This window comes from Hoplias malabaricus, chromosome 16 (genome assembly GCF_029633855.1).
Source record: "Hoplias malabaricus isolate fHopMal1 chromosome 16, fHopMal1.hap1, whole genome shotgun sequence".
Classification (NCBI taxonomy): domain Eukaryota; kingdom Metazoa; phylum Chordata; class Actinopteri; order Characiformes; family Erythrinidae; genus Hoplias; species Hoplias malabaricus.
Genome location: NC_089815.1, coordinates 31,898,167 through 31,924,405, shown reverse-complemented (window position 1 = coordinate 31,924,405; position 26,239 = coordinate 31,898,167). Strand labels below are relative to the sequence as shown.

The 26,239-nt window shown below is 43.4% G+C and overlaps 2 protein-coding genes across 4 annotated transcripts; one reads left to right on the top strand and one right to left on the bottom strand.

Annotated features, from left to right (window-relative positions):
• The first annotated feature begins 1,373 nt into the window (after nucleotides 1-1,373).
• On the top strand, nucleotides 1,374-14,180 carry hps3 (HPS3 biogenesis of lysosomal organelles complex 2 subunit 1). 3 transcript variants are annotated; one of them, XM_066648248.1, is made up of 18 exons: nucleotides 1,374-1,849; nucleotides 2,517-3,023; nucleotides 3,404-3,578; nucleotides 3,842-3,924; nucleotides 4,041-4,227; nucleotides 4,341-4,422; nucleotides 4,679-4,833; nucleotides 5,693-5,794; nucleotides 7,219-7,330; nucleotides 7,731-7,918; nucleotides 8,358-8,538; nucleotides 9,849-10,082; nucleotides 10,236-10,421; nucleotides 10,521-10,715; nucleotides 11,473-11,511; nucleotides 11,837-12,043; nucleotides 12,253-12,343; nucleotides 12,722-14,180. In XM_066648248.1, exons 1-18 carry the CDS (start codon nucleotides 1,633-1,635, stop codon nucleotides 12,847-12,849), a joined length of 3,069 nt encoding a protein of 1,022 aa, XP_066504345.1. In that variant the 5' UTR covers nucleotides 1,374-1,632; the 3' UTR covers nucleotides 12,850-14,180. The 3 variants fall into 3 exon arrangements, with proteins under 3 accessions (XP_066504345.1, XP_066504344.1, XP_066504346.1); XM_066648247.1 differs by having other exon boundaries at nucleotides 11,473-11,580; nucleotides 12,722-14,179; XM_066648249.1 differs by lacking the exon at nucleotides 5,693-5,794 and having other exon boundaries at nucleotides 11,473-11,580; nucleotides 12,722-14,178.
• Nucleotides 14,181-14,562: 382 nt separating this feature from the next.
• On the bottom strand, nucleotides 14,563-25,472 carry cp (ceruloplasmin). The gene is made up of 20 exons (XM_066647709.1): nucleotides 25,299-25,472; nucleotides 24,277-24,521; nucleotides 23,798-24,010; nucleotides 23,369-23,542; nucleotides 22,802-23,056; nucleotides 22,408-22,573; nucleotides 21,501-21,640; nucleotides 21,110-21,250; nucleotides 20,985-21,029; nucleotides 20,032-20,246; nucleotides 19,794-19,944; nucleotides 19,495-19,707; nucleotides 18,826-19,033; nucleotides 18,129-18,268; nucleotides 17,913-18,041; nucleotides 16,969-17,075; nucleotides 16,636-16,855; nucleotides 15,827-15,966; nucleotides 15,106-15,268; nucleotides 14,563-14,684 (listed from the first exon to the last, which is right to left on the bottom strand). The coding sequence occupies exons 1-20, from the start codon at nucleotides 25,454-25,456 to the stop codon at nucleotides 14,662-14,664; spliced, it is 3,246 nt and encodes a 1,081-aa protein (XP_066503806.1). The 5' UTR covers nucleotides 25,457-25,472; the 3' UTR covers nucleotides 14,563-14,661.
• Nucleotides 25,473-26,239: the final 767 nt, after the last annotated feature.

Genomic DNA, 26,239 nt, shown 5'->3' with positions numbered 1-26,239 from the left:
TGAAAGGCGCGGGAAGCTCAATTCGAAAAGGGACTGGCGCTATATTGGCAGGAGCTGCTGAGGGCCGTGATACTGAAGGGGTTTGCTCTTCGTCCGCCATTGCACAGTGTTCACAAAAATAGAAAGCCGCAGCACGTAGCTTAAACGTAAGAAACAGCACACAAAAAATACAAAAACTTCACAGTCTATCGACGAAAATCCGAGTTTTCATGCACAAAAAAAAAAAAAAAATAAAAATATATATATATATGGCGTTTACTGGGGGAAAAAAAAAACGCCGACCGCCGCTGCCACCAGTGTAAAAGCGGTCTCTCTTGTACAGCCGTTAATGTGGGTTCTTTGTCCTAACCTGATTCAATAGTAGGTCGGTTCCGCTGGTGCAGGGTAGCGTGGTTTGGACAGGGAGGCAAGAATTGAAATAGACTCGGACATGAAGTTCACTTTTTAATGTAAAACACACTGTTACTCTGGCTACTAGTTAACTGCGAGCTAAAGCATACATCCGAACACCTTCTCTCCTCGCTTCTCTCTCTCTCTCTCTCTTACGTCATCTCCCGTCATATTTTCCAACCCATTTTGCATCATAGCAAACCATTTACAGTGCATTTGTAAATCTAACAATTTCTGCTTATTGCTGTTACATATTCACTAAAATAAATGAGAACATTATTTATAATCATTCATTCATTCATTGTCTGTAACTCTTATCCAGTTCAGGGCAGCGGTGGGTCCGGAGCCTACGCGGAATTTTTGGGTGCAAGGCAGGAACACACCCTGGAGGGAGCGCCAGTCCTTCACAGAGCGACACACACTCACACATACATTTACTCACACCTACGGACACTTATGAGTCACCAATCCACCTACCAACGGAGTGTTTTTGGAGCGCGGGAGGAAACCGGAGCGCCCGGAGGAAACCCACGCAGACACAAGGAGAACACACCACATAATTTCACACTCACACACCTAGTCTCTCTCTCTCTCTCTCTCTCTCTCTTTCTCTCTCTCTCTTTCTTTCTTTCTTTCTCTCTCTCTCTCTCTCTTTATTTCTTTCTTTCTTTCTTTTTCTCTTTCTCTTTCTTTTTCTCTCTCTCTCTCTCTCTCTCTCTCTCTCTCTCACACACACACACACACACACACACGTGGGTTTATTATCCATAAAAATAATGTTCTCAAATAGAGTGAATTACTGATATTTTATCTAGAGTGCTATAGGGAGTGAAAGCTGCCAATCACATTGAGCTTACTTTGATGGACAGGCTGAAGAGCCAATGAGGGGTAGATTTGTACGTGTTGGCCCCGCCTCAGAGCTCGGTGTGTTACAGGAAGTCTGGGCTGGGCTTGATGATATGATTTACTTTCAGAATGTGAAGTAAGGGCGAAGGCGGAGGGCTTCTTCCTGTTGGTATTTTTATTGCGTTATCTCGTATTATTCACGGAGAGAAGGCGCTAAAGCTGGGCGAGGACCCGGCAGGCTGAGGGAGTTAATGGCCTTTGGCTGACTATCACAAGACGCTGGGCATGTGATGTTAGGAGAGCTCTGCAGTCTCTGGGCAGTGGGCGGTTTGGAGCTGATTTCAGAACCGAGGCGACAGCTTCCTAAAAGGCGCAGGTGTGGTCCATGCTGCAGAAATGGTTCATGTGTATAACTGCCACCCGTTCGCCTCGCAGCACATCGTGCCCACGGAGCAGGAGCCCGGGCTGGTGTGCTCCGGCGGCGGGGCTCTGTTCGTGGTGTCCGCTGGAGGATGCAAGATCGAGGCGTATCAGATGAAGGAAGACCAGTGTCCTCTCATTTGTCGCTTTTCCACCATGGGGACAGTCCGCAGCATCCGGCACAGTCTCACTGGTGAGTGTCCAAGACTGTTTTCTCAATGCACAGACAATAAAAGTGAAAAGGTTTTATCGTAGTCTTAATAATATTATCAATGTTTATACTTTCCTTTTGGTCGTGGCATGTCAGTGTGTGTTGCTGTGTCCACTAACTGTCCACTCTGTGAGACACTCCTCCCTCGTTGGTCCACGTTAAAGATGTAAAGTCAGAGACAGTAGCTCATCTGTTGCTGCAGTTTATGTTGGACTTTCTCTAATCCTTCATCAGTGACACAGGACGCTGCCCACAGGACAATTCTGCTGGATGTTTTTGGTTTGGTGCACAATTCTCAGTCCAGCAGTGACGCTGAGGGGTGGTAAACACTCCAGCAGCACTGCTGTGTCTGATCCACTCGCACCAGCACAACACACACTAACACACAACCACCAGGTCAGTGTCACTGCAGCGCTGAGGATGATCCACCACCACATCACACCTGCTCTGTGGAGACCAATAAATTCTTCTCGCTCGCCAACTTTCTTTTTAAGGCTTTTTTTGTTGTTGTTTAATAAAATGACAATTGTCATTTTAAATACAATGCAAGAGCCATAATGAAGGAGTGGGAGAATATTTGAATGTTGAACTACAATTATACTTCACACAAATACGCATCCATCTAACTTACCTCTTCATTTCCTCCCAGGAGACTACCTGGTCACTATTGAAGAAAAAAACAATGCCACGTACCTCAGGGCCTACACTAACTGGCGCTACCAGGCGGTCGAGAAGACCAGGGTTGGAGTGCGTCTGCTGGGCCACTTTCTGCGAGGCTCCTCCTTCCGTGGGGCTCCCAAGGAGCAGATGGAGATCATTGAGATCCCACTGTTTGAGCCCCCGCTGTGTGTGGCTTGCTGCCCCCTGACAGGAGACCTGCTGGTGGGCTGTTCCAAGAGCCTGGTGGTCTTCAACCTGAAGAAACAGACTCTGAGCGAGCAGCTGGATGTGTTGGACTTTGAGAGGGTGCTGATCCTGCACCTCACTGACTATAGCCCCTCGCAGGTAGCTTTCTGCGGAGGATATGTGGCCCTGCAGACGGAGCTAGAAATATTGGTCGTGAAGCTGCAGCAAATGGAGACGAGGTCTCTGGTCGCAGATGAGAGTTCACAACTACCTGCGGATATTTTGGCAGCAGCAGATCTTGTGGAAGATGGTAGAGTGGTTTAAAATTTCCAAAGGTGTGAGTGTGTGTGTGTGAATGGGTGAGTGTGTGATGCCATGTGATGGACCGGCACCTTGTTCAGGGTGAGTTCAATTATTTCAGGTAGGCAACAGACCCACCATGACCCTGTTCAGGATGAAGCGTTTGCAGAAGAATGAATGAATGAATGAAAGACAACTGTCATTAAAGGCTTATATAAAATGTTACCTTATTAATGATGAACTACAATAAAATGTGAATAAAAACCTATTAACCCTGTTGTTTACATCAAAATATTACCTTCTGGTAATTTTAGAAAATTGGGTGGAATTCCCTTGTAAATAAATTGATGCCAAATATCTGTTTGTGTTCTATGCCACGTTAATAATTAGACATGAAAAAAGAGCCACTAAGTCCCCATGAGCCTGGCGACTTCTTCATGTTTCCAAAGCATCTGGAGTTGTTGGGGGATGAGGCAAAAGACTGCGGCATCTCTGTTTCTTTAGAATGGACAGGAATGGACACAGAGGCGAGAAACCACATGGGAGTTACCTATGTGTTATTCAGGTACAGTAAGCAAGATTGTATTTTTGAGGGCTGTAGTGATGGACAATATGGATGAACTCACAATAAATCATTGTAAACATTTCTGAGGATGTTATAGATATTGAAAACAGGAGCCACTGATATTGGGAGTCGAGTGTTAATGCGAATATTGCATGATGTGAAAATATCTGTTGACTGCCTTTCCCACCTCTAGATGTGTTTTTACTATCTCATTTAATGCTATTGTATGCATTTCTAATCATGTCTTGTGTTCCTGTGACTAGGAGGTTTGCCCCAGACTTTTTCCAGGGCTGCAGTGTGGAGGAGACGTGTTTACATTCCCTGCAGCTCCACCCCATGTTCACGGGTACGCATTCAGTAAGAGTTTAGTCCGCAAACTAAGCCCAAAAGGGACTGAATGGTAAAGGTGCATCCATCTATGCTTTCCTTCATTTGTGATTTTGTCTCCCTGGCTGTGTCCAGGTAATCGGGATGAAGGCGGTGACCAAAGAGGGCGTGAGCCTTCCTGTATGTTCTGTTTTTTCTCTCTGCCCAATGCTGGATATATGTACAGCCTGAAGAACACAGTAGAGCTCATTTCCACCTACCAGTATCCAGAGAAGGCCCACCAGGCTGTGTTCTGTGACCAGTTTCTGTATGTCATCACCAGGTTAGTGATTGTAACACACACACACACACACACACACACACTTTCCACTCCATATTAACCTACTGTTTTTGTCCTGAAGGGCATTACTCCAATGGTAATGTGTTTCTGTTTAGGAATGCTCTGCAGTGTTTCTCTGTGAGGTGCAGTGCTGTGGCAGCTCGAGTCGAAGACCCATACATTGACACAACCATGAAGGTACACTGTGTACACAAATGTATGTAGATATTGGTACATAGTTTCTCTCCCAGCTGCCTCTACAGTAACAGCCTTTATGCTTATAGCAAGTCTTAACACTAGACCCCATGACTCATAAAAGGGTTATCTTTACAAATGAAATTTACTTATTACTTATAAATATTGTATGTTATCACTTCTGTTGGTTAATATTCTTTAATGTCTCTCTCTCTCTCTCTCTCTCTCTCTCTCTCTCTCTCTCTCTGTGTGTGTCCAGGCCTGTCCTCCCTTCACTATGGAAGTGTGTGGTCTGCGTATCCAGCTGTTCATTGGCCTGAAATCTCTGTGTCACGATGGAAATCACGTTGTTTTGCTCACAGCCGCCGACGTGGAGAGCAAAGAGGAGTCAGACCGAGTGGCTCGGAGAGCTGTGTAAGTCTTGCCCCATTTATAGCTTTTAGATTGAGTTAGTGCAGTGTTTCAGCAGCCCCCGGTTCCACTGGATGACCTTTTGATGTTATCTGTGAAAATAAAGGAACTAACTTTCTACTAGGTACACACTCCTGACTTTGGTAATGTCATGCTTATTTAATGTTAAAAACAGAGTAGAAATAATGCACACTTTAATATTTTATTTAGACTTTCCTTAGGCTATAACTAGTAATAGAGAAATGAGAAGACAGCATCAATTTTATGTATCTGTAAGCTGTAAGTAATGCATGAATAATGCAATAAAATAGATCCGATACTTTAGTTATTTCACAGTATTGGCATGAACAGTTATCTCTGAGAATGATGGCACATTCAGGAAGGACCCAGTCATATGCATCTCTGTAGAAAAGTTGCCTTATTATTTTGTCACTGTCAGACAAAACCTTCACTCATTCACTCATGCATTTGGTCATTTTCTGTAATTCATCCTGGGTTGCAGTGGCCTGGACAAATGCTTGCATCTTCAAAATGGTAAAATCCTTCCGGACCATTTTTATCGGCCCTTTATTGATGAAATACTAACTGAGCACAGAGCACCTGGTATTTGCAAATTAAGTACTCAAGGTTTTGTCTTCACAGTGATGATAGGCTTTTTTTCATGATCATGCTTTGCTAGTTATTACTGATAGAGGTGTCGTGCCTGTGGTGTGATTTGCACTGAAAAGTGTAGCTTCACTTTACAGTTAGTTTGAGAAGCGTTCTTTCTGATCATAGCTGTGTTTGAATGTGATTGTATCTGCTGATGTGCCCTGAAGCTTCCTGTTCCCTGATGCTCAGTAACTGCTCTGTATTATTGTAGCGAATCAAAAGAGCACAAAGCCCTGACAGGGATTTTCCTAGCGGTAGGTATAGAGCCATCCTCCAACCCAGCTCTGGAGAGCTTCCTGTCCAGATCCTTTCTGTAAGTCAGCCCTGTGTGTCCCTGTGTGACCCTGTCCCAATAATGACATCACCCTTAAAACCTTCCCTAAAATAACGCTAACGTACTAACCTTTGATTTCTAACACACTCTAACCTCCCAGATATTTCTTTTTTATTAGTTATTTATTTCTTCCTTCAGGGGGCAGAGGGTTCATTTTAGAGGAAATGAAATGTGGCCAGGCTTGGGTGCATGAATGGCTATTTGTCTATTTGTCTCCAGCCGTCGTTACTGCAGCGTTCAGTCACATGGAGCCCATCGGCTGCTTCTGTGTCCAATCTGGGCTAATAATATCAGTCCAGAAATTAGACCACAAACTCAAACTGGTTTAAACTGACCATCTCCGTTAACACTATGTCCAAATCTCTTTATATAAGCCCCCAGCATTGACCTGTGTAGCAGTGGAACTGTGTTCTTTGCAATGATGGAGCACCATCCAGTAATTTGAGATGAGATGGAGTGGAGTTAGATTCGTACCTAATCAGAGAAATGTTCCAACATTAAGTATAAAGTCTTCTTCTTCTTCTTCTTCTTCTTCTTCTACTGCATCAGAAGGAGGACTAACTGATGAAATTGAAGAAACTGATGGACAAGTAGTGCATTCAGAGCTCAGGGGTCATCTCAATGTTTCAATAGTTCTTCTTCTTCTTTAGTATCCATTCAAAACACAAACCCCAGCAGCCTTGCCCTGCTCTTCTCAGAATCTGTGCAAATCCTCTCAGTCACGCACAAAAGATTATACTCAACAAATGAGGTATTATACCCCTGACCCTTTCAATCCTGACTTTTTTTTTTTTTTTTTTTACATTAACAGAAATGCTTTCTTTGACACCCAGCTCAGTTCTGGGATTGTATGGGAGCATATTTGTGTCAGAATTATCAAACAAAACACCTTAAATATCAGCCAAAAAGAAAAATATGTACTGGGTGTAATGGTGTACTGAGCTGCCACTCAACAATTCATGAGCCAATGGGGACGCACCCTTGAAAAACATGCACACGAAAGAGGTTTCTATTTTGCTTCAGTAAGATATATTTTCTCTCAGATTCCTATATTTGTTTAATATTTAAGAAATCTGATTCCGTAGGGTATTAAGCAGATAGCAATTAAATTACTTAAAATAGTTAGTAATTTGGAGTAATTTGTACTTGTTCAATACCTAGGGCTGTAAAAGAAACTTTCGTAAATCAAGTACTTTATCTGGCAGTAAATGATATACTCATATTGCCTCGTGATTTAAATTTCATGTGTAATAGTATGGATCTTTGTTGGTGTGTCAGCTAATCTCATCACGTAATAGGAATAGCTGAACTCTACAGAAGGAATGGGTTTTATGCACTTGCTTAGGACCAGTAGAATCAAGTTGTACTTATTTGGGTCTGTTCACTGGGGTTTTTTGAACTAGTTCCAGGAAGACCTCCATCTCTTCAAAGCCCAAGGACCCGAATGAAAGTGGTCATGGCTGGAACCTGTACGTGATCAACACTGTGTCTACACTGCAGCTCTACAGAGAGATGGTACAGTATCAAAACTCATCTGGGTTTACGAAGAGAAGCAGCTGTTACAAAAATGTGTGTGTGTGTGTGTGTGTGTGTGTGTGTGTATATGAAGTTTATATAAACATCGATCCTTTCTTTGTAAAAACCGTACAGATAGTGTATCAGTGGACATGTTGAATTTAGATTTACCCACATGCTAAAGAGTAAAGAGATACTGAGGTTTTTAATAAAGGGAAATGCACAGAAATGATAAACTGCAGGAATCAAATACACAGAAGCTGTAGACAGATGTTAGATTAAAAACCACTGCATTATTTCTTTAACATATGGCCAGCTTAGTTCACCTTACAAGTACATTTCATCTCCACTCAGTACCAAAGATGTGACTCTGATGTGATGTTTCTGTCTCCATCCCCAGGTGGAGTACAGTAAGAGATATGAGCACTCCACCCCTCTGTCTCAGAACTGTATTCACCTGCTGAGTGAAGCTCACCTGCTGCTCAGAGCTGCTCTGCTGAATCCAAGCAGTCAGGATTCCGAAGACAGAGCTCAGCTTCAGGAGGCATTCCAGGAGAGCTGTGCTCAGCTGGGAGACTGCTTCAGCAGGTCAGTCTGACCTCCTGCTCTTACCTGCACACAGCTACAGTGAGGCTGGGGGAAAGATCGCTTGTCTTTAGTGTTTTTTTTTTTTGTTTGTTTTTTTTTAGTTTATGCAGTACAGATTCCAGACACACTCCCTCTGTCTGTCACTCACACACTCACTCCCTCTGTCTGTCACTCACACACTCACTCAATATCTCAATTGGTCATTCACTCACACATACACTTACTCACTCTCTCAACCAGTCACTCACTCAGTCAGACACTCTGTAAGTTAGCCAGTCAATCACTTATTCAGTCACTCCCTCACATGCACACACGCTTAACAAATTGCACCACAGGGCTGCTATTGCCGTGGCTTTTTTGGGAGGATGAGAAAGGCTTTACCCTCAAAAGGAGTTATCCATTTCTGAACTTCTTGATATTATCCAAATGTTCTCTTCAGACTGAGTAAACGAGACTGTCACCTGGCGCTGCCGTATTATAAGATGTCCGGCCTGTCTGTGACGGAGGTGATCCAGAGGAACATGGCCATGGGCAGCAGCTCTGAGGTGGACTACGGCAGCGGCTTCCTCTTCTTCCTCAAACACTCCCTTTATGAGGAGACCATGGAGGAGCTCAGCGAAGTAAGAGAGCCTTCATTTAAATGGTGGACAATTATAATTACCATAAAGAGCCTTAAAAGAAACTGTATATTGTTGGCCCATGTGTCATATGTTAGGGCGGCACGGTGGCGCAGCAGGAAGGTGTCGCAGTCACACAGCTCCAGGGACCTGGAGGTTGTGGGTTCGATTCACGCTCCGGGTGACTGCCTGTGAGGAGTGTGGTGTGTTCTCTCTGTGTCTGCGTGGGTTTCCTCCGGGTGACTGTCTGTGAGGAGTGTGGTGTGTTCTCCCTGTGTCTGCGTGGGTTTCCTCCGGGTGACTGTCTGTGAGGAGTGTGGTGTGTTCTCCCTGTGTCTGCGTGGGTTTCCTCCGGGTGACTGTCTGTGAGTAGTGTGGTGTGTTCTCCCTGTGTCTGCGTGGGTTTCCTCCGGGTGACTGTCTGTGAGGAGTGTGGTGTGTTCTCTCTGTGTCTGCGAAGATTTTCTCCGGGTGACTGTCTGTGAGGAGTGTAGTGTGTTCTTCCTGTGTCTGCGTGGGTTTCCTCCGGGTGACTGTCTTTGAGGAGTGTGGTGTGTTCTTCCTGTGTCTGCGTGGGTTTCCTCCGGGTGACTGTCTGTGAGGAGTGTGGTGTGTTCTTCCTGTGTCTGCGTGGGTTTCCTCCGGGTGACTGTCTTTGAGGAGTGTGGTGTGTTCTTCCTGTGTCTGCGTGGGTTTCCTCCGGGTGACTGTCTGTGAGGAGTGTGGTGTGTTCTCCCTGTGTCTGCGTGGGTTTCCTCCGGGTGACTGTCTGTGAGGAGTGTGGTGTGTTCTCTCTGCGCCTGCGTGGGTTTCCTCCAGGTGACTGTCTGTGAGGAGTGTGGTGTGTTCTTCCTGTGTTTGCGTGGGTTTCCTCCGGGTGACTGTCTGTGTGGAGTGTGGTGTGTTCTTCCTGTGTCTGCGTGGGTTAACCCGGTTAACTCCGGATGCTCCGGTTTCCTCCCACAGTCCAAAAACACACGTTGGTAGGTGTATTGGTGACTCAAAATGTCCATAGGTGTGAGTGAATGTGTGAGTGCCCCCTCCAGGGTTTATTCCCACCTTGCGCCCAATGATTCCAGGTAGGCTCTGGATCCACCGCGACCCTGAACTGGATAAGGGTTACAGATAATGAATAAATGAATGAATGTGTCCTGTTTCTTACAGCCCATGCAGATATGCTTTTTTTAGGGACTGATATTCAGTCAGGTCAAAACTCACGTTTATATTGCTTTTAGTTAAAATCCTTTTGGCAATAAGAATTAGAGTGTATGTAGATTCTGATGCTCTCCCCTTTCTCCGATCTCATTTTGTAGGAGACCGCTAACACAGTGCTGGATATCTTCAGTAAGGCGGAGCCTGGTCAGCTGCCCCATGTGGTCAGTAGCTCGTTCATGATGAAGGCCAGTCCTGCTTGTGTGCTGGCACATCTGGAGCAGCTGGAGGCCTACGGAGCTCCCTCCGTCACAGTGACTCTGTGCAAAGCCGCTCAGGCCTTGCACTTAGGAGACACTCAGCTCTATCAACAGCAGATGGATCGCCATGCTGAGGTTAGGGGAGCTGTCAGAACAGAGTAGAAGAGTGTAAATCCATATTGCATCCAACTATAACATATAAAAGTGTAAACCACTAGAGCAGGTGAACAAGAGCATTGTTTTAAAAAGATAGCAGAAATAATATCAGTGCATGTTTTTTTTATCTAGATGCTGCAGGTTTACGGATTCATAGAAGAGCCAAAGCTGCTTCTCCATGGCAGAGGGAAGGCAGTGGTGCCCACACATCTGGCACGGCATCTTCACGACACTCAGGACGGCTTGCTGGTCGCCGCTGTGGTGGCTCTACATGAAAACAGCAAGGTCAAGCTGGAAGAGGCAGACCTTTTTTTTCAGGTACAACCCCAAATGACATTTTTCTTTAAACACAACCCATATCTCAAAGCATTCCCTATGACAGCATGTCCTTTTGTGACGCCGCTCTCTCTGCATCAGGAGCTTTGTAAGGACACTGTGGAGAACCCGAGCAGTCCCCAACTGTTGGTGGATTTCTGGGAGGCTCTGCTAGTAGCGTCTTCTCAGGAGGTAATCATTCATGAGCTCCTGTTCCGTCTCACTTCCGTCTACATCGACCGCATCACTCGCAGAGACCGCTCCGGGATCCATGCCCTCAAAACTGCAGACGACCTGGTGAGTTCAGTCCAAGGCAGTGAACGTGATTCTGTTGTTTGGCATCGATATTAATGAGACTGACCATGGGAAATCATCAGGAAGCTGAGCCTTTAAAGCAGGGATGGGCAAAATTTTCAGCTCAAGGGCAACACTGGGATTTATAAATTGACAGGCGGTCAGAGAGGTGGGAGTTTAATTAATTTAATTGTGTGAAAATGTATACACAGATGTGATTTCGTAATGTATTTTGTCATTGTTTATTGGTTATTTGTTTCTGTTTGGTTTATTGCAGTCTAAACAAATCCAATACAACGTTTAAAGCAGCACTTTCAACAGAAGTTAACAGTTTGTGTGACGTCTTAAACCAGCCGAGTAGTTAGCACTCAACTTAATGGCAAATGTGATTAATGAATATTTGTAGACCTAATGGACTTGGCTTTAGCAGGGTTCAGTAAAGTTTGGAGCGCGCCATCTAGTGGATTCAGTTGAATGCAGGATAATTCAAGAAGAATGTTTAATTAAAGCTCAGAGGGCCGGATAAAACATCCTAACGGGCTGTAGTTTGCCCACCACTGCTTTAAAGTAATGGTTCGACAACTGCATCCCGGTTGATCCCAAATGCAGTCGATCAGAAATAGGACTGTTAGGTGTGTAATGTTTCCTTGTTTACTTTTGCTGTGGGGCTACGAGACTAACATAATGGCAGTCTGTTTCCAGGCTCCTGGGTGGAGCAACTGTCTCAACCTATGCTCTACCGCTTCCCCTTTGTTTCCAGATTAATTCTTGCTCTCACTATGGACTTCTGTTCCCATGGGTGAGCATCCTGACTCCTGTGCACTTTAACATCACCCATGACCACCAGGAGGATCTGCAGAAACTTCAGGTCTGTAAACCTGACCCATAAACACAGTTCAAGACCTTTCCATAGTTTAATTTCAGTTGTAGTAAAAAGGTGACAGAATTCCTGAGGCAGTACTGTAACTCTCCTCAGGGCTAGGACTGTATTCAGGTCAGGTTTGGGGGTTCCTCTAAACACTCACAAATACATGATGAAGGGAATCGTACACATACAGGAGTCAGTCCTAAAGTCTGGTTAATGTACACAGGTTTTCTCAGTTTTTAAATGTTGTTTGTTGCAGTCTCTGCTGTGTGGCCCTACTCTGGACGTGTCCTCTATTCTCCCTCTGCTGGAGCAGCTGCCGGACTCGGATAACGCCGGGCTGAGTATACACGTGCTCTGTGCCACAAAACTCAGACGCCACGAAAGCTCCATTGAGAGGCTGCTGGACCGCTGTCCACAGGCCATCATGCCCTACGCCAACCATGAGCTGCAGAATGAAAAACTGGTACATTTTCACACTGCACTGTAAATACTATGTTTGGCTCATGCCACTTACACTGTGTCAAAATTTCACAAAGAATGGACCAATTGAAACAGCCCAAGTTACTTGTTTCATTTTCTTATATTGAAAGTTAAGCATTTTCCTCAAAGTTTTGTCCTCAAAGCATTATGTACAACAGGGTTTAGGATATCCTCCTGTTCTCTTGTGTGCAGGCTCTGTGGTGGCAGAAACTGTTTCCTGAGCTTTGTATGAGAACACGACTTTCTTCAGGGGAGAACTCTGTTCTCCTCGCTGCTCTGAAAGGTAACATTGCTTTGTTTTTAGGACATTTACAACTCTACTTTGCACCAGGAGTAGGACGCAGTAGGACGCAGAGTCAGGCTCTGAAGTCAAATGCTAGTGCATCTCAAATAGCTCCCTACTCTCAGATATATATATATAGAGGTTCAAACCATAGTTTTTTTCACCTATATTGTATGCTACAGATAAAACTCCTGCAGATTATAGCTGAATATTAAGAGTTTCATATTAAACTTTTAGTGCTGGAGTGAGAAGCCATTTGAGATTCAGCCCCTGTCCTCTGGGCTTGAATGAGTCAGTCCTCCTGTAACATGGTGATGTTAGCGCTCTCCTCCAAGCGTGTTGCAGTCATGTAACATATTCTTGCTGCTTTTATAACAGAGACTCTGGTGGTGCTGGCAATGGAACTGAACCCCTTAGAGTTTCTGGACTTACTTCCTGACGATGGGACTGCGCACTTCTTCCTGCCTCATCTTCTGGAATGCACCCAGAGGAAAATCCTCACATGACATACAGTCAGTGTTCATATATCGCTAGACAGATATTCTGTAAAATCAAGGCACCAATACAATAACAAGACACTACAGGGTTTATTCACTATGTTTGAATTTTGAGGAGATGGTCAGAGAAGCCAAATGACCTGTTTTAGCACAACACACCTTAACTGGACATGATATGCTGCTTTTGACTAGACTAGTTTGAAATGGTAGTATATATAGGGTTTATATTGACGTGATGAATAATGTTTACAGTGCTGCGAGGGCTTGGCTAAGATTGAGCGGTTTTCTTATCAGTGGGCTGGGAGTTTCCATCCTGGATAGTTTTTCCCTTGGTGGGAGGATATTTTAGAGTCTGCCACTCATTTGAATGTGTTTGATTAGACTTAGAGAAGGGTTTTTCATTCCTGAGTGAGTGCTAATATTCTGAGATGCAGAGATAGCAGCAGATGCACTGGTTAAACAGAGAGGATGCACGTGTTTGCTCTGATTGGTTAATAGTCATTGACCGAGGTAATGCAGAAAGCGAGGGGCAGGGGAGATTGGGAGTGTGTAATATTGGGAGGCAATTAGATGATGGAAAATAGAAGATGACAATACAATAAATATATAAATATTAAGCACACATATAACTGGAATTTTCCCTCTCCTTGCTGTTTTTGTTTGCTGTAATTTGCTGAAGTTCAGTGAAGTATTGTGTTATTCCTGCTCAGACACACCTCCTTCATGATATTCATGCCATGCCAGAATAATGTGCACAGAACTGAACAAGGAATGTGAACGGAGATTGAGAACTACGCTCCCAGCCTTCCAGAAAGTTGTTTTGTTTTAATCATCAATTCATCAGTTCTCCCAGAATGCTATGCAATTTTGCAGACTCACAATGTAACTCCATTTAGTTGAGTCAGTATGAAAGCTAATGGGCCGAATCAAAATACTCATTCATAATATTCATTCAGTTGTGGACACACCGCTTTTGTAGCCCACATTGATGAACTGAATTTAGCTGTGGAGCAGCTGCACATGAGCGGACCTCATCATGACAAGGATGGGCTAGAGCTGTATAAAGGACTCAGCATGTAGCTGAATGCAGTTAAAACCGTATAGCAAAGGTAAAATCATCCATATTTAGTTTGATTTCGGAAAGTTAACTGAGGTATCTACAAACATTTGGACATTCAATGTGTGATGCCATGCTGTGCTACTGTGCGCATAATACATGAATGTAAAGGAGAGCAGTTGCGCTAACACCACTTTTGATATAGTTCATGAATGTTTATTATTATTTAGTTTTTTGTTGTTTTCTTAATAAATTAAATTAAATTATGCAAAAATGTGTGATATTTGTTTTTGTGCCTGTAGTTAAAGCTTGTATAAAGCATGACTGTTTAAACATACAGACTGTTTAAATTTTTGGGGATGATTTTGTGCAGCCACTGTATTTCACTTCTTTAAAGGAGCACTAGGTGAATTTTGTATTTTTGTTGTTGTTTTGTTGGGCTCCCCCTACAGATGTGGAGTGTAATTCACTTTTACAGCACTGTCCTGAATGGGGGAGGGCTGGGGTTTGTTTCCTACCCTCCACCAAATGTGCACATTCTGCAGTGCTTAGCGTGGGGTAAAAATAACAGAGGCTCTGTTCTCCCTAAATACAGCTCAGTGGAACATCACACATGTATATACACCATTATAATATACATATTATTATTTAATAAATGACAATACACTTTATAAATGTATGTACAATTACCAGAGGTCTTTATTCATAACGTGCAAAACATTTACAGTAGGTGTTCCACTGGAATTTCTTAAGCTCTTTCCAAACTAGCCAAAGATGCCCTTCTTTTCTGTAAATGAAACATAGAAGCATCATTAGATTGTTCTATCCCTTGATAACACTGCATGCTTAACATTTTGTCATTCTGCAGCAGGCATTGTTTCAGGAGGAAAGTACACTTTGACTGGTGCTGCTCATGGCAGACAAAAACTAAACCAGTGTTCCTCTGACTACAACCGTCCCCAAAATGTGAACACATTCATCTCTTTCAGACGTGGGCCCATTTTTTGTGTTAGTACCATGAGCTTGTTTGCGCACCTCCTCTATGAGCAGTTAAGGCACTTTGTGAAATCAATTACCCACAGTTAATTCCTTTTTAAAGTCTCTGAAACCTTAATCACATATCCCCCTTGTGTAATCGTGAAAGTGTGCACTTCCCAGGACCTTAAGACATAAATCAAGGATTGGGACAGGGACACATTCATACTCACTCTCTTTTTCCAGTACTGTGTAGTTGGTCTCCATGCCAGACATCACGTGGTCAGTGACGTGGCAGTGCAGGAGCCAGATCCCTGGGTACTGAGGACGCATCACTACGGTCTGGAAAGTGCCCGGGAACAGGTCATACACATCTGCACGGTGGACTTGACCTTGCTGCAGTTAGAAAACAGACAGACCATTACAAAAGGGAGTGGACTGATTATGCACATGGATTCTGGTGTGTATGTTCTAGGAATATATCACGTTCGGGGAAAAAAAAACACGGTTACACACTCGCACTGTGGAGATTACAAGCTGGTTTATTACATGCATTACATTTTATGGCAAAGATATGTTTTAAGTTTATGGTAATTTCAGGCTCAGGCTTTGGTCAATAGTATTCAAGGTTAAGGTTAAGGTTAAGGTTAGAGTTAAGCTGGTAGTAGTTGTGGTTAATGTCAGGGTTAGGGCTAGGCTTGTAGTTGTTAAGGTTTGGGTTAGGTTAGTTATGATTAAGACTAGTCTCCAAATAATGAACAGATGTTTGTGTAATCACTTCATGGTTAACAGCAAGAAAAGAAAAATGTGTGTGAGGGTGTGTGTTCTTGATGTGTATTCATTCATTATTCAGATGCCAGGGGATCATCATTCCTGGAGATACTATGTTTATGTGTTAAGAACATGAATATAATTTACATTCATGTTTTTTTTATTGGTGTGGAAGGTCTTTACCTTGTAGTCAAAGCTGTGGCCGTGGAAATGTGCAGTGTGTATGTCAATTTCACCTCCCATTCCCAGCAGATACCAGTAAATCTTATCTCCCACCTGCATGGTCAGACCATTCAGATTTCCATACACCAGGCCATTTATTCCTGTAGTGCGTAAACAAAAGGTGGTCATTGTTTTACTACCATCACCATTTACATTTACAGCATTTAGCAGACGCTCTTATCCTGAGCAACTCACAAAAGTGCTTAGCATTCAGACAGAGTGTGTATCCTAGCTAGTACAAATAGGTTAGAATCCAAACTCCCTCTGAGCTCAGACTGAAATCAGAACAAGGGCCAGTGCTGATACCTAGAAAGAACAACATGTAATTGATGCAATACACAATGCAATCTAGTCACAGCTCAAACCTAGAAAAAAAGGAGTTAAGTGCAGTATAAGTGCAAAAACAGTCAGGTTTTGGCTTCTACAATCAGGATCATTTTTCCAGTATATCATATTTCCAGATGTGTGTAGACACTTCAAATGACCTTTAATTTAAGATATTTGCAGCTTCAATTCACATAGTACACATGCTGTGTGCACATTACACCTTTTAGAGCCTTTGGTCATCATGCCCACAGCAATGCCTCTAGCACTGGGCTGTGGATCAAGGGAACTATGTTCCATTAAAAAGAGTTGGAGCAGTGTTTGTGATCCGACATCTGTACCTGGCCTCACTAAAGGGGAAGAGACTGCCTCTTAATAACCTTCTACTCATAAGCAGGTGTCCACAAACATTTGTCCATGAGAGTGTACAGTTGTCCTCTGCTCACCGTGCATTTTGTTGCTTTCAATAAACTCTGCGTCCTCCTTTAACTTGGCAGGAGGACTTTTAACGTGTGTTTTGATGTTGTCGTCCAGGTACCAGGACTCATTCTCATCAAACACCATGAAGAGGAGGGCAAACTCCTCAATCTCTTTCTTTAGCCCCAGCGTCCGCAGCAGGCTCTTCTTACAGATGACCATAGGGCCGACCAGACCACTGTACAAATCCTGAGAGGAAGAACATATTGTGGGATTCGAGATATGACTGAATAAAGGTGCTTAGAGTCACTCTGGTAGGTGGTCTATAGACCCCTGCTGGATTAAGAGAACACTATGTCTACCTTGTTAAGATGCACAGTTGAGTAGTAAGCTCCAACACTGCATTCCTCCTGCTCATCTGTTGGCCCCGCAGTTTTAGGAATGTACCAGGTGTAGGTCTGAGTTTGTCCTTTAGAGAAAATTTATAAATGACTTATTTATATAAAAAATAGCTAATATTTAAAGATCAGCCAAAATATTAAAGTAACTGCCTTGTTTCTACTGTCGTTCATTTTATTGGCTCCACTTACAATATAGGTATACTTTGTAGAGTGGTGGATCATACTCAGTGCTGTAGTGACACTGACGTGGTGGTGGTGTGTTAGTGTGTGTTGTGCTGGTGTAGAGTGGATCAGACACAGCAGTGCTGCTGGAGTTTTTAAACCCCTCAGTGTCTGGACTGAGAACAGTCCACCGACCAAAAACATCCAGCCGACAGCGTCCTGTGTCACTGATGAAGGACTAGAGGACGAGCGACACACACTGTGCAGCGACAGATGAGCTACTGTCTCTGACTCTACATCTACAAGGTGGACCAACGAGGGAGGAGTGTCTCACAGAGTGGACAGAGAGTGGACACAGGGTTTAAAAACTCATACCTGCTCTGTGAGGGTCCTGCAAACGTCCTGACCACTGAAGAACAGGGTGAGACTGTGAGGTGCTAACAAGGCATTAATTACTACAGATGGACTACAGTCTTTAATTGCAGAACTACTGTATTATCAGTGGAGCAGCTAAAATGGAAAATGAGTGTATAAACTAGGAGGTCAATTTAATGTTGTGATAGATCAGTGTAGATCTAGTCATGCATACATCTCCAATTTGGACTTCAGAAGACATATATCAGAGAAGAGTTGTAGCTAAACTAAGACAGGGTCCAAGAGCAGGGGTTCACTGCTCACTATTTTAACCCCCCACCCCCCACTTTACAAACATCACCTAAAAAAGCAATAGACGGTATTCATACCTGGGGGAGTTGGAGCGACTTGAGGGACATCTGTTTTTATTCCGTGGGCGTGTATAGAGTACGGCCTCTTCGCCATGTTCTTAAACACTATCTTCACCTTCTCTCCAACATTTCCATGGATCATAGGCCCTAAATAAGTGGAAGAATGATTAAAACAAGTTTCCAAATGTACTCTCTGCACTGTGTTACTCAGATGTTAAGCAGTTAGATATCTACCCATAATTCCAAGGTGTTCCATGTCAGCAGGCCTTGCCTTTGGCTTGGTGAAGGATTCGTCAGTGTACTCTCTGTACAGGACCTTCTTGTACTTGGAGCCGATAAATTTGCCCTCTTTCTTTAGGAATGGTGTTCCTGGACTGGGGACAATCAACAACAGAGCCCTCACCTGTAGGTTCATGATCCCAGTGGACAGTTGGGAACATTTGTAGAAAACCTTTAATCATTTTCTTTTTCAGCTAATTTAAACTGGTCCCTACAGAAAAGCTTGAAATGAAATGGGACTTCCTGGAGCAGCTGCACATGAGCCTAAGATCACTGTGCTCAATGGAAAGAGTCAATTAAATCAGAGGAGCTGTGTGCTCTGGAGTGATGGTCTAGCGCCATCAAATTATTTTTGGGATGAGCTGGAACGGTGGTTGTGATCCAGGAACAATTCTCCAACATCAGTATCAGACCTCACTAATGTTTAAGTTTATATACTCAACAGATTCTAATGGAAATGCCCCAAAAAACTAGTGTAGACCCATCCCAGAAAAGCATAGAGGATGTTAGTAATGTAGAGATTCATGTAAAAGTAGGATACTTGCACAAAACTCTGTCCAAGTTGGGAACAGAACGAAGTGGAAGACGTCTTAAAAGAGGAAAACTACAAAGAAACGTCTCTGAAATTCAGCAACACCATCCTTAGTGTTACCTGTCTTTGAGGCCGTTGAACATCTTCTCCTCCCAGGTGCGAGAAGGAGAGTAATCCCAGTCCATCTCCACAGCAGCAATGTAGTATTTCTTCTGGTGCAGCATAATCTCTGTCTGTCTGCTAAAGATACTGCACTTCTCCACTGTGTAGTTTGCTCTCATTCCTGCATGGCTGTCATCAGCAGCCTTGCATGTTATTTCAAACTGACCTGGAGTGACCAGACAAGGCGAAAGAAGGAAAAAATTATAAAGATGTATATATTTTTAAGAGAATTTTGATGAATTTATAGTCAATTCAAGGATAAATAAGACATTTCCTCCAATGATTCTTCTTCACATTATGAAACAAATCGGATATTGGCACCTAGGGTTAGTGAATGTTTTAGAGATTCAATCATTCATTCATTCATTCATCTTCTCATCAGGGTGGCAGGTCCGTCACAAAGCATCACACACTCACATTCAATGCTGTACTCTTTGCTACTTTTTTGGTGGAAAATATGGATTGTCCTCTTTAAAACAGAACAAGGAATATAGCATTAGCAAACTCAGATCAGATGCCAGCAATTAATCAATTGTATTAAGTGTGTGTGTGTGTTATTACTGATTTCATATTTGATTTGGGGACAGGGAAAATGCAGCTTTTCAAATTGAAAGGCTGGAACAGTACCCATGCTGTCTGGCTCCATAATGACTGTGTGAGAGACATGTGGGAACACATTGATGGTGTCCTTCCGTGTTCCTCTGTAGAGAAACCTGTTTCCTTGGAAGTAAATGCCATGGATGTCTCCCTCGGAACCCAACCCAGAGAGATGCCAGGACACTTTGTCTCCTTTGCACATCGTCAGTCCTTGGAGGTTTCCGTACATGTATCCGTTGAGTGCTGGAGATACAATATTTTTCTTGAGTGAACAGTTTTTTGTGGCTCATACTTTGAATTCAAGACTACCCCAGTGTTGCAGTACTCACAGTGCATTTTATTCGACAACTCAAAGCCTTCATCATCTTTTTTCACAGTCTGGGGCTTCTTTGCATATCTTTTGATGTTCTCGTCCAAATACCAGCTAAGGTTTTCGTCGAAAACTGTGGCGAGCAGGTGGAACTCTTTCTTCACGTTTTTCTGCAACGTGAGCAGTGAGGGGAAAAAGCAAATAAGCACCTTATGCAACTGTGTTGATTTGTGTCTCAATAAGACCTTTGCACTCACTTGTTTGCCTGCCTTCAGTGTTTTGGGTTTACAGATCAGCAGAGGTCCAACGAGGCCAGAGTTGGTGTCTCGGATTGGGTCCACGGCGGAGTAGTACAGGTAAGTGATGCAGTCAGGATCTTTCTCACTCGGACCTCCACCCTTCGGCACCACCCACTCGTACTTAAAAGTGGTGTCAGGACGAACCATGGCAGCAGGGAGGGGTTCAATAACTCCTGAAATTGCACACATCTTGTATCTTCAATTTCATCTAGATTTTTTATGTTATTTGAAAAACTTTCCCTTTGCATTGTGTAAGAAAATAAATCATATTAAATGGATCAAACCAACCAGGATTTTCTTTGTACTATAGCAGGTAGGGCTGGACGATACAGCTAAAATTGATGTCATGATATATTTCTAAATTTCTGTTGATAGGATATAATTCCGATATCAATATGCATATAAAAGCCACAGAAAACTGCCAAAAACAAACAAAAAAACATGACGTCATCAACAAACATAAAACTCTTGGCTTTGTCAATCTTAATATTTTTAAACAAACTTTAAAATTAAGGGCAGTGAACTGAGCTTTTCCTCCAGAGCCCCACATTGCCAGGTTTTTCCCCCAACCCCCAACTGAAATAAACTAAAACTACAGCAGCACATGTATAAAATAATCAGGTCAAATCATCCCATTTGTCTTTTCTTGTAGATTATTAACTGGCTACAAAACAAATTAAAATCAAAAGCAGTACATGAGCTAATACTCATTTCTGCACATGAACACAACACACACCCCTCATCCAGGGTCCTTCAACTTAGATTAAAATATGATTATAATTACATGATTATTGATAATTGTAGCCAATAATTTGTGTTTATATAAAGCTAAAGCTCTAGACGCTCCTTGACTGAAGCAGTTACCTTTGTTTCTCCATAATGACCAGAATAAAAGGCAGTGCTCTACTTACTCGCTTCTTTCTTGACTTCTCTGAGCTTTTTGGCAGTGTATGATTCTGCAAAAAGAACAAGATTGAAAGCTGCAGTGAAAGCTGTTTCACATTGAGTTTTTCAGAACAAAAACCGTTCTAGTTACCTTCTAAAACGTTGTGGTAGAGGGTGCCTTCCATCTCGATGCTGTACTGCACACCATGAGGCTGAATGCTGTAAGGCCGGCTTGCTTTATTCCTGAATGTGACTTTTATGGTGTCCTCCTCCTCTGCTCTGATGACTGGGCCTATATGAGAGACCACAGAGGGCACATGGTTACAGATATATTATATATATATATATATATAAGCACCTGATAGAAAGGACTCACTAATTCATGTTTGGCAGGTTAAACAGGCTTCACAAGGGGGCACCATTAACACTCTTAACTTTTTATAAACTGTGTCACTGTTTATTTTTCTCTAAACAGTCACTCATTGTACACAAGGCATAGTAGAGCTATGAGAAATAACATTATAGTTATAGAGTGGTTTTACCCAGAATTCCAAGATGCAGGTCCTCGGGTGTCCTCTCCTTGCGTTTGGTGAATGTGTCATCTGTGTACTCCACATACTGGACTTTCTTGTACTTGCCTCCGATGCGGTCATCACGGACATCAAAGAATGTGTCGGCCATACTGAGGAGCAACGAGATGCACTAAGCACAATTGTTTGCACAAATCACAGGATCAAGCAGGATCACATGCACATCTGGAAACTGCAGTTTCCCCTGGAGACAGTTGCCTGAATATTTCATTCATTCCTTCAATATCTGTAAGCCCTTCAGTGTCGCGGTGGGTCCAGAGCCTACCTGGAATCATTGGGCTCAAGGCAGGAACACACCCTGGAGGGGGCGTCAGTCCTTCACAGGGTGACACACACACTCACACCTTCACTCACACACACACACCTACGGACACTTTTGAGTCACCAATCCACCTACCAACCTGTGTTTTTCGAGCGTGAAACCGGAGCACCCGGAGGAAACTCACACAGACACAGAGAGCACACACCACACTCCTCACAGACAGTCACCCAGAGGAAACCCACGCAGACACAGAGAGAACACACCACACTCCTCACAGACAGTCACCCGGAGGAAACCCACGCAGACACAGGGAGAACACACCACACTCCTCACAGACAGTCACACAGACACAGGGAGAACACACCACACTCCTCATAGACAGTCACCCGGTGGAAACCCACACAGACACAGGGAGAACACACCACACTCCTCACAGACAGTCACCCAGAGGAAACCCATGCAGACACAGGGAGAACACACCACACTCCTCAAACACAGTCAAACAGAGCAGGACTCAACCCACAACTTCCAGGTCCCTGGAGGTGTGTGAATGCGCCACCATGCCGCCCCTTGCCTGAATTTCTCTACTATTCTCACCTATCATCCTCCAGTTTGACGCCCGTGTACTGGTTGATCTGTGTGGGTCCGTAGTCCCAGATGACCTCTTCAGCTGCAATGTAATACTGCCTGACCTCTCCGAACGGTCTGGGTTTGTGGACGTTGGGGAAACACTTCTTGATCTCAAAAATTGCCTGCATGCCGGCTAAAGTGAAGATAACAGAGGTCAAAATCACTCTGCGACAGCACATCATTGTTGTCAAATAGAAACCTTGTATCTCCAAAGTGGTAAATGTTATTAACTTACTAGAAACTTAATATATCTTTTGTTTTGTTTCTTGCCACAGTCTAAATTTCACCTGGCAACAGCTTCAAATATACAGATGAAATTTTTCATGTGTCTGTTTTAATATAAGGCACTGCCCTGTCTTACCCTCCACATGATCATTGACCTGGCAGCTCAGTAGCCACTGGCCAGGGTTGTCTGCCTCCATCTCCCCACTGACGAAAGTGGCAGGGAACAGACTGACCGTGTCCGTACGGTGCCGCCAGATTTTCAGGATCTGACCATGGAAGTAGGCAGAATGGATGTCCACCTCGTTCCCAATCCCAAACAAGTGCCAGTGAATCTTATTCCCCATGCACATGCTCAGGTCCGGCAGGTTGCCAAACACATAACCATTAATTGCTGCAAGAAGCAGTTGGATAAAGACAGAGTAAAGGGTCAGGCTTTGACACGTATAGGGGCTAGCCATTTGTTAAAGAGGCAGGCAGTCATTTTCTCCATTGATTCTTCTTCATTATGAAACAGCTGTTATACTGACACATAATGGCTTGAATGTATCAGAGATTCTGTGCTAAACCTCATTAAAATATGGGTCATGTTGGGATCCCAATGTTTGGAACATAAAGTGTTTCATTAATGAAACAGGAGTGAAAATGACTGATTGGTTCTTTAACCGACATCAAGAGACAGTTCCCAGTGTTACTTTCAGCTCACAGTGCATTTTGTTGCTCTCAATAAATTCCTCGTCGTCCTTCTTGACCTTGGCAGGCTGGGTGCAGTAGGCCTTGATGTTGTCATCCAGGTACCAGCTGAGGTTTTCATCAGAAACGGTGAACATGAGGGCGTACAGGTAGTCGCCTGATTTATCCCCGTGCACGTCCAGTGTACCTGAGGAATCAAACGAGTTCCTTTAATAAGGATTCTGTCCATTTGCATGTACGTATGGATTTGTTGCACCGGAGACTGGACAACCCAGTGCCTTCACAAGTTGTGCACCTCACACCTTCACAGGGAAGTGATCATTGATATCATTAGATCATTTAGACCTTAAACTTAGTCCTTACTTAATTAAGGAACAGACATTTTTTGTTAATCAGAGGGTAGAGTGTATATGTGCTGTATACAAGTCATAAAAACCTCTACCTTTTTTACAGACAATAAGAGGTCCAATAAGTCCAGTGGCAATGTCTTTTGGAGCCATGACGTGAGAGTGGTAGACTCGGGTCAGACAGTTAGGGTCATCCTTCCCAGGAGCGTGAGAGGAGGTCAGAGGCCAGATGTAGCTGTAGGCTTTCCCTGGAGCTACAGAGTCATCCAGTTTCTCTGCTGGCTGAGTCATGTCTGGATACAACGCCCCTGAAGAGAGAAAGTAGTGCTACATAGAGTTTATGTGGCACTTCACAATGGTTTGTAAATGGTGCAGAAAAGGGCGCCACCACAGCGACAGCAAAAGGTACCACCAGTGTATTTGACTGCAGTTATGTGTTTTAAGTTAATTTAATGCATTTTATTTTATTTTTCTCTTTTAAAAGTACAATGAGAAAGTGAATGTTAATACACAATTGGCTCTTAAAACAAAAATGGTCCTATAGCAAAAGTAATTTATCCCCAAACCCCACTACCTTCATTGGTCTTGTTGTAGCTCAGCCCATGTGGATGTATGGAGTAATGGCGAGTGGCCATATTCTTTAGGTGCACAACCACCACGTCATCCTCCTCTGCACTGATGAGGGGCCCCAGGAAGCCCAGCCATTTTGGTTTTTCAATCTCTTGCCTAAATGTGGCGTCTGTGTACTGTTGGTAGACAGCTTTCTTATACACTCGACCGATCCTCTGCTCCCCCTTCTCCAGAAACGTCCTCGCATGTCTGAAGCATGAAAACAAAAGTGCTAGTGTCATAAAGAAATGAAAACCATTTTTAACAGGCCTCTAAGAAGAAGAAGAAGAAGAAGAAGAGACCCCTTTATTGATCCCATTGCTTTTCTGCATTTGACCCATCTGTGGTAGTGAACACACAAACACACACTTGTGAGCAATTCAGTAGGGGCAATGAACACACACACAACCAGAGCAGGGGGCTGCCCACCACCATGGTGCCCAGTGACCAGTTTGGGGGTTAGGGCACTTCAGCTGTGAATACATTTTTCCTGAACCTGAATTACAGAGGGTCGCCAGTTAAATTCCTGAGACTTTCAAGTCCTGGGAATTTAACTGGCGACCCTCTGTAATTCAGGTTCACTTTTTTTAAACACACCTTACTGTTCATGAACTCAGCTAAGATCAGGTAAGATGCAAATATCTTAAAGGTAATTGTGCACAAACAGCTTGTACAGTCTGGTAAACAGCCTGGGATTACATGGGGCATTCTGGAGCAGCAGCACATGAACCTAAGGTCACCTTGCTCATTGCCAAGCACAGTGTAAATGGGTGTAATTCCACACCCACCGCACTGAGCTTCAGTGACTGAGCACCCTCAACCATGCTTTAAATTTCATTTGGAGTGCCCAGCTAATCATCCAACAGCAGAACCTGCCCTCATCCATGCTCCTGTGTTTGCCATCAAATCTTTACGGCAATGTTCACACTTCCAGCTATGAGTAAATTAGTCATTTGGACTAAGTATTTGAAGTATGTATACACTCACTCATCTTCTTTCAGCGTCTTGTTCTGAATCAGGTTCATGCCACTTGGAGCATAATCCCATCGGATTTCTTTGATGCCTATGAAATATTCCCTGATGACGCAGGATACTGTTCCAAAACAGAGGAAAAGCCCAATCACGCTCCACTGCAGCCTCCCCATCTCTGCTCCTCTGGAGTCTGGATCTCAGGGTCTCTTCACTGCTTGCTTTAGTCCTTTTAAAAGTAAACTCGCTTTAAAGTTGAATCCCTGCCAGCCAATAGCAGCCGGTGGTTCAAAGGTATCAGGACAGTTGACTGATATATTCCTTCATCTCAAATGACCTGAAACAGCAGACCAGGTGACTCCTGACTTTTGGGAAATGTTGTGTTGTCTTTAAAGGGTGCTTCAGGGAAAGTGTAGTACCATTGCAGCAAACCACGGATCAGTGCACAATACACAAATACAACCTAAATCAGATAAGTGCTGTGCTGTAAATATATCTAAATATCTATGAGTGTTTATCTCAACACACTGCATTCAATTTTCCTATGGTCTCTCTGTAACAACATATTTGGAGTGACATCAGTTCCTTAGTTTTCATTCAAAGCCAAGGAGGTTCATTCCTTCTCCTGGAAAAATCACCACTTTGAAAATAGGAGGTTTTAATCAATAAACTCTACACCAACCCACACATTTTATATTTTTATAAATATTATTTACATGTTTAACTATTCACTTGAGCCATTATTGTATGATTTCACACTTTATTATCTATATTCTTTTCTAGCAATATTTCATCTTTAAAATGATTCAATATAAGAAAATACCAAAACTGCCACCAGCTCTGTTTATGGCATATTCAGCTCATAATCAGTCTAAACCTTTTAAAATATGAGTGCATTAGGTTTATCTAGGTCAGTATTCCCTTACGGATTTATTACATTACTCCGACTTCTTCCCATG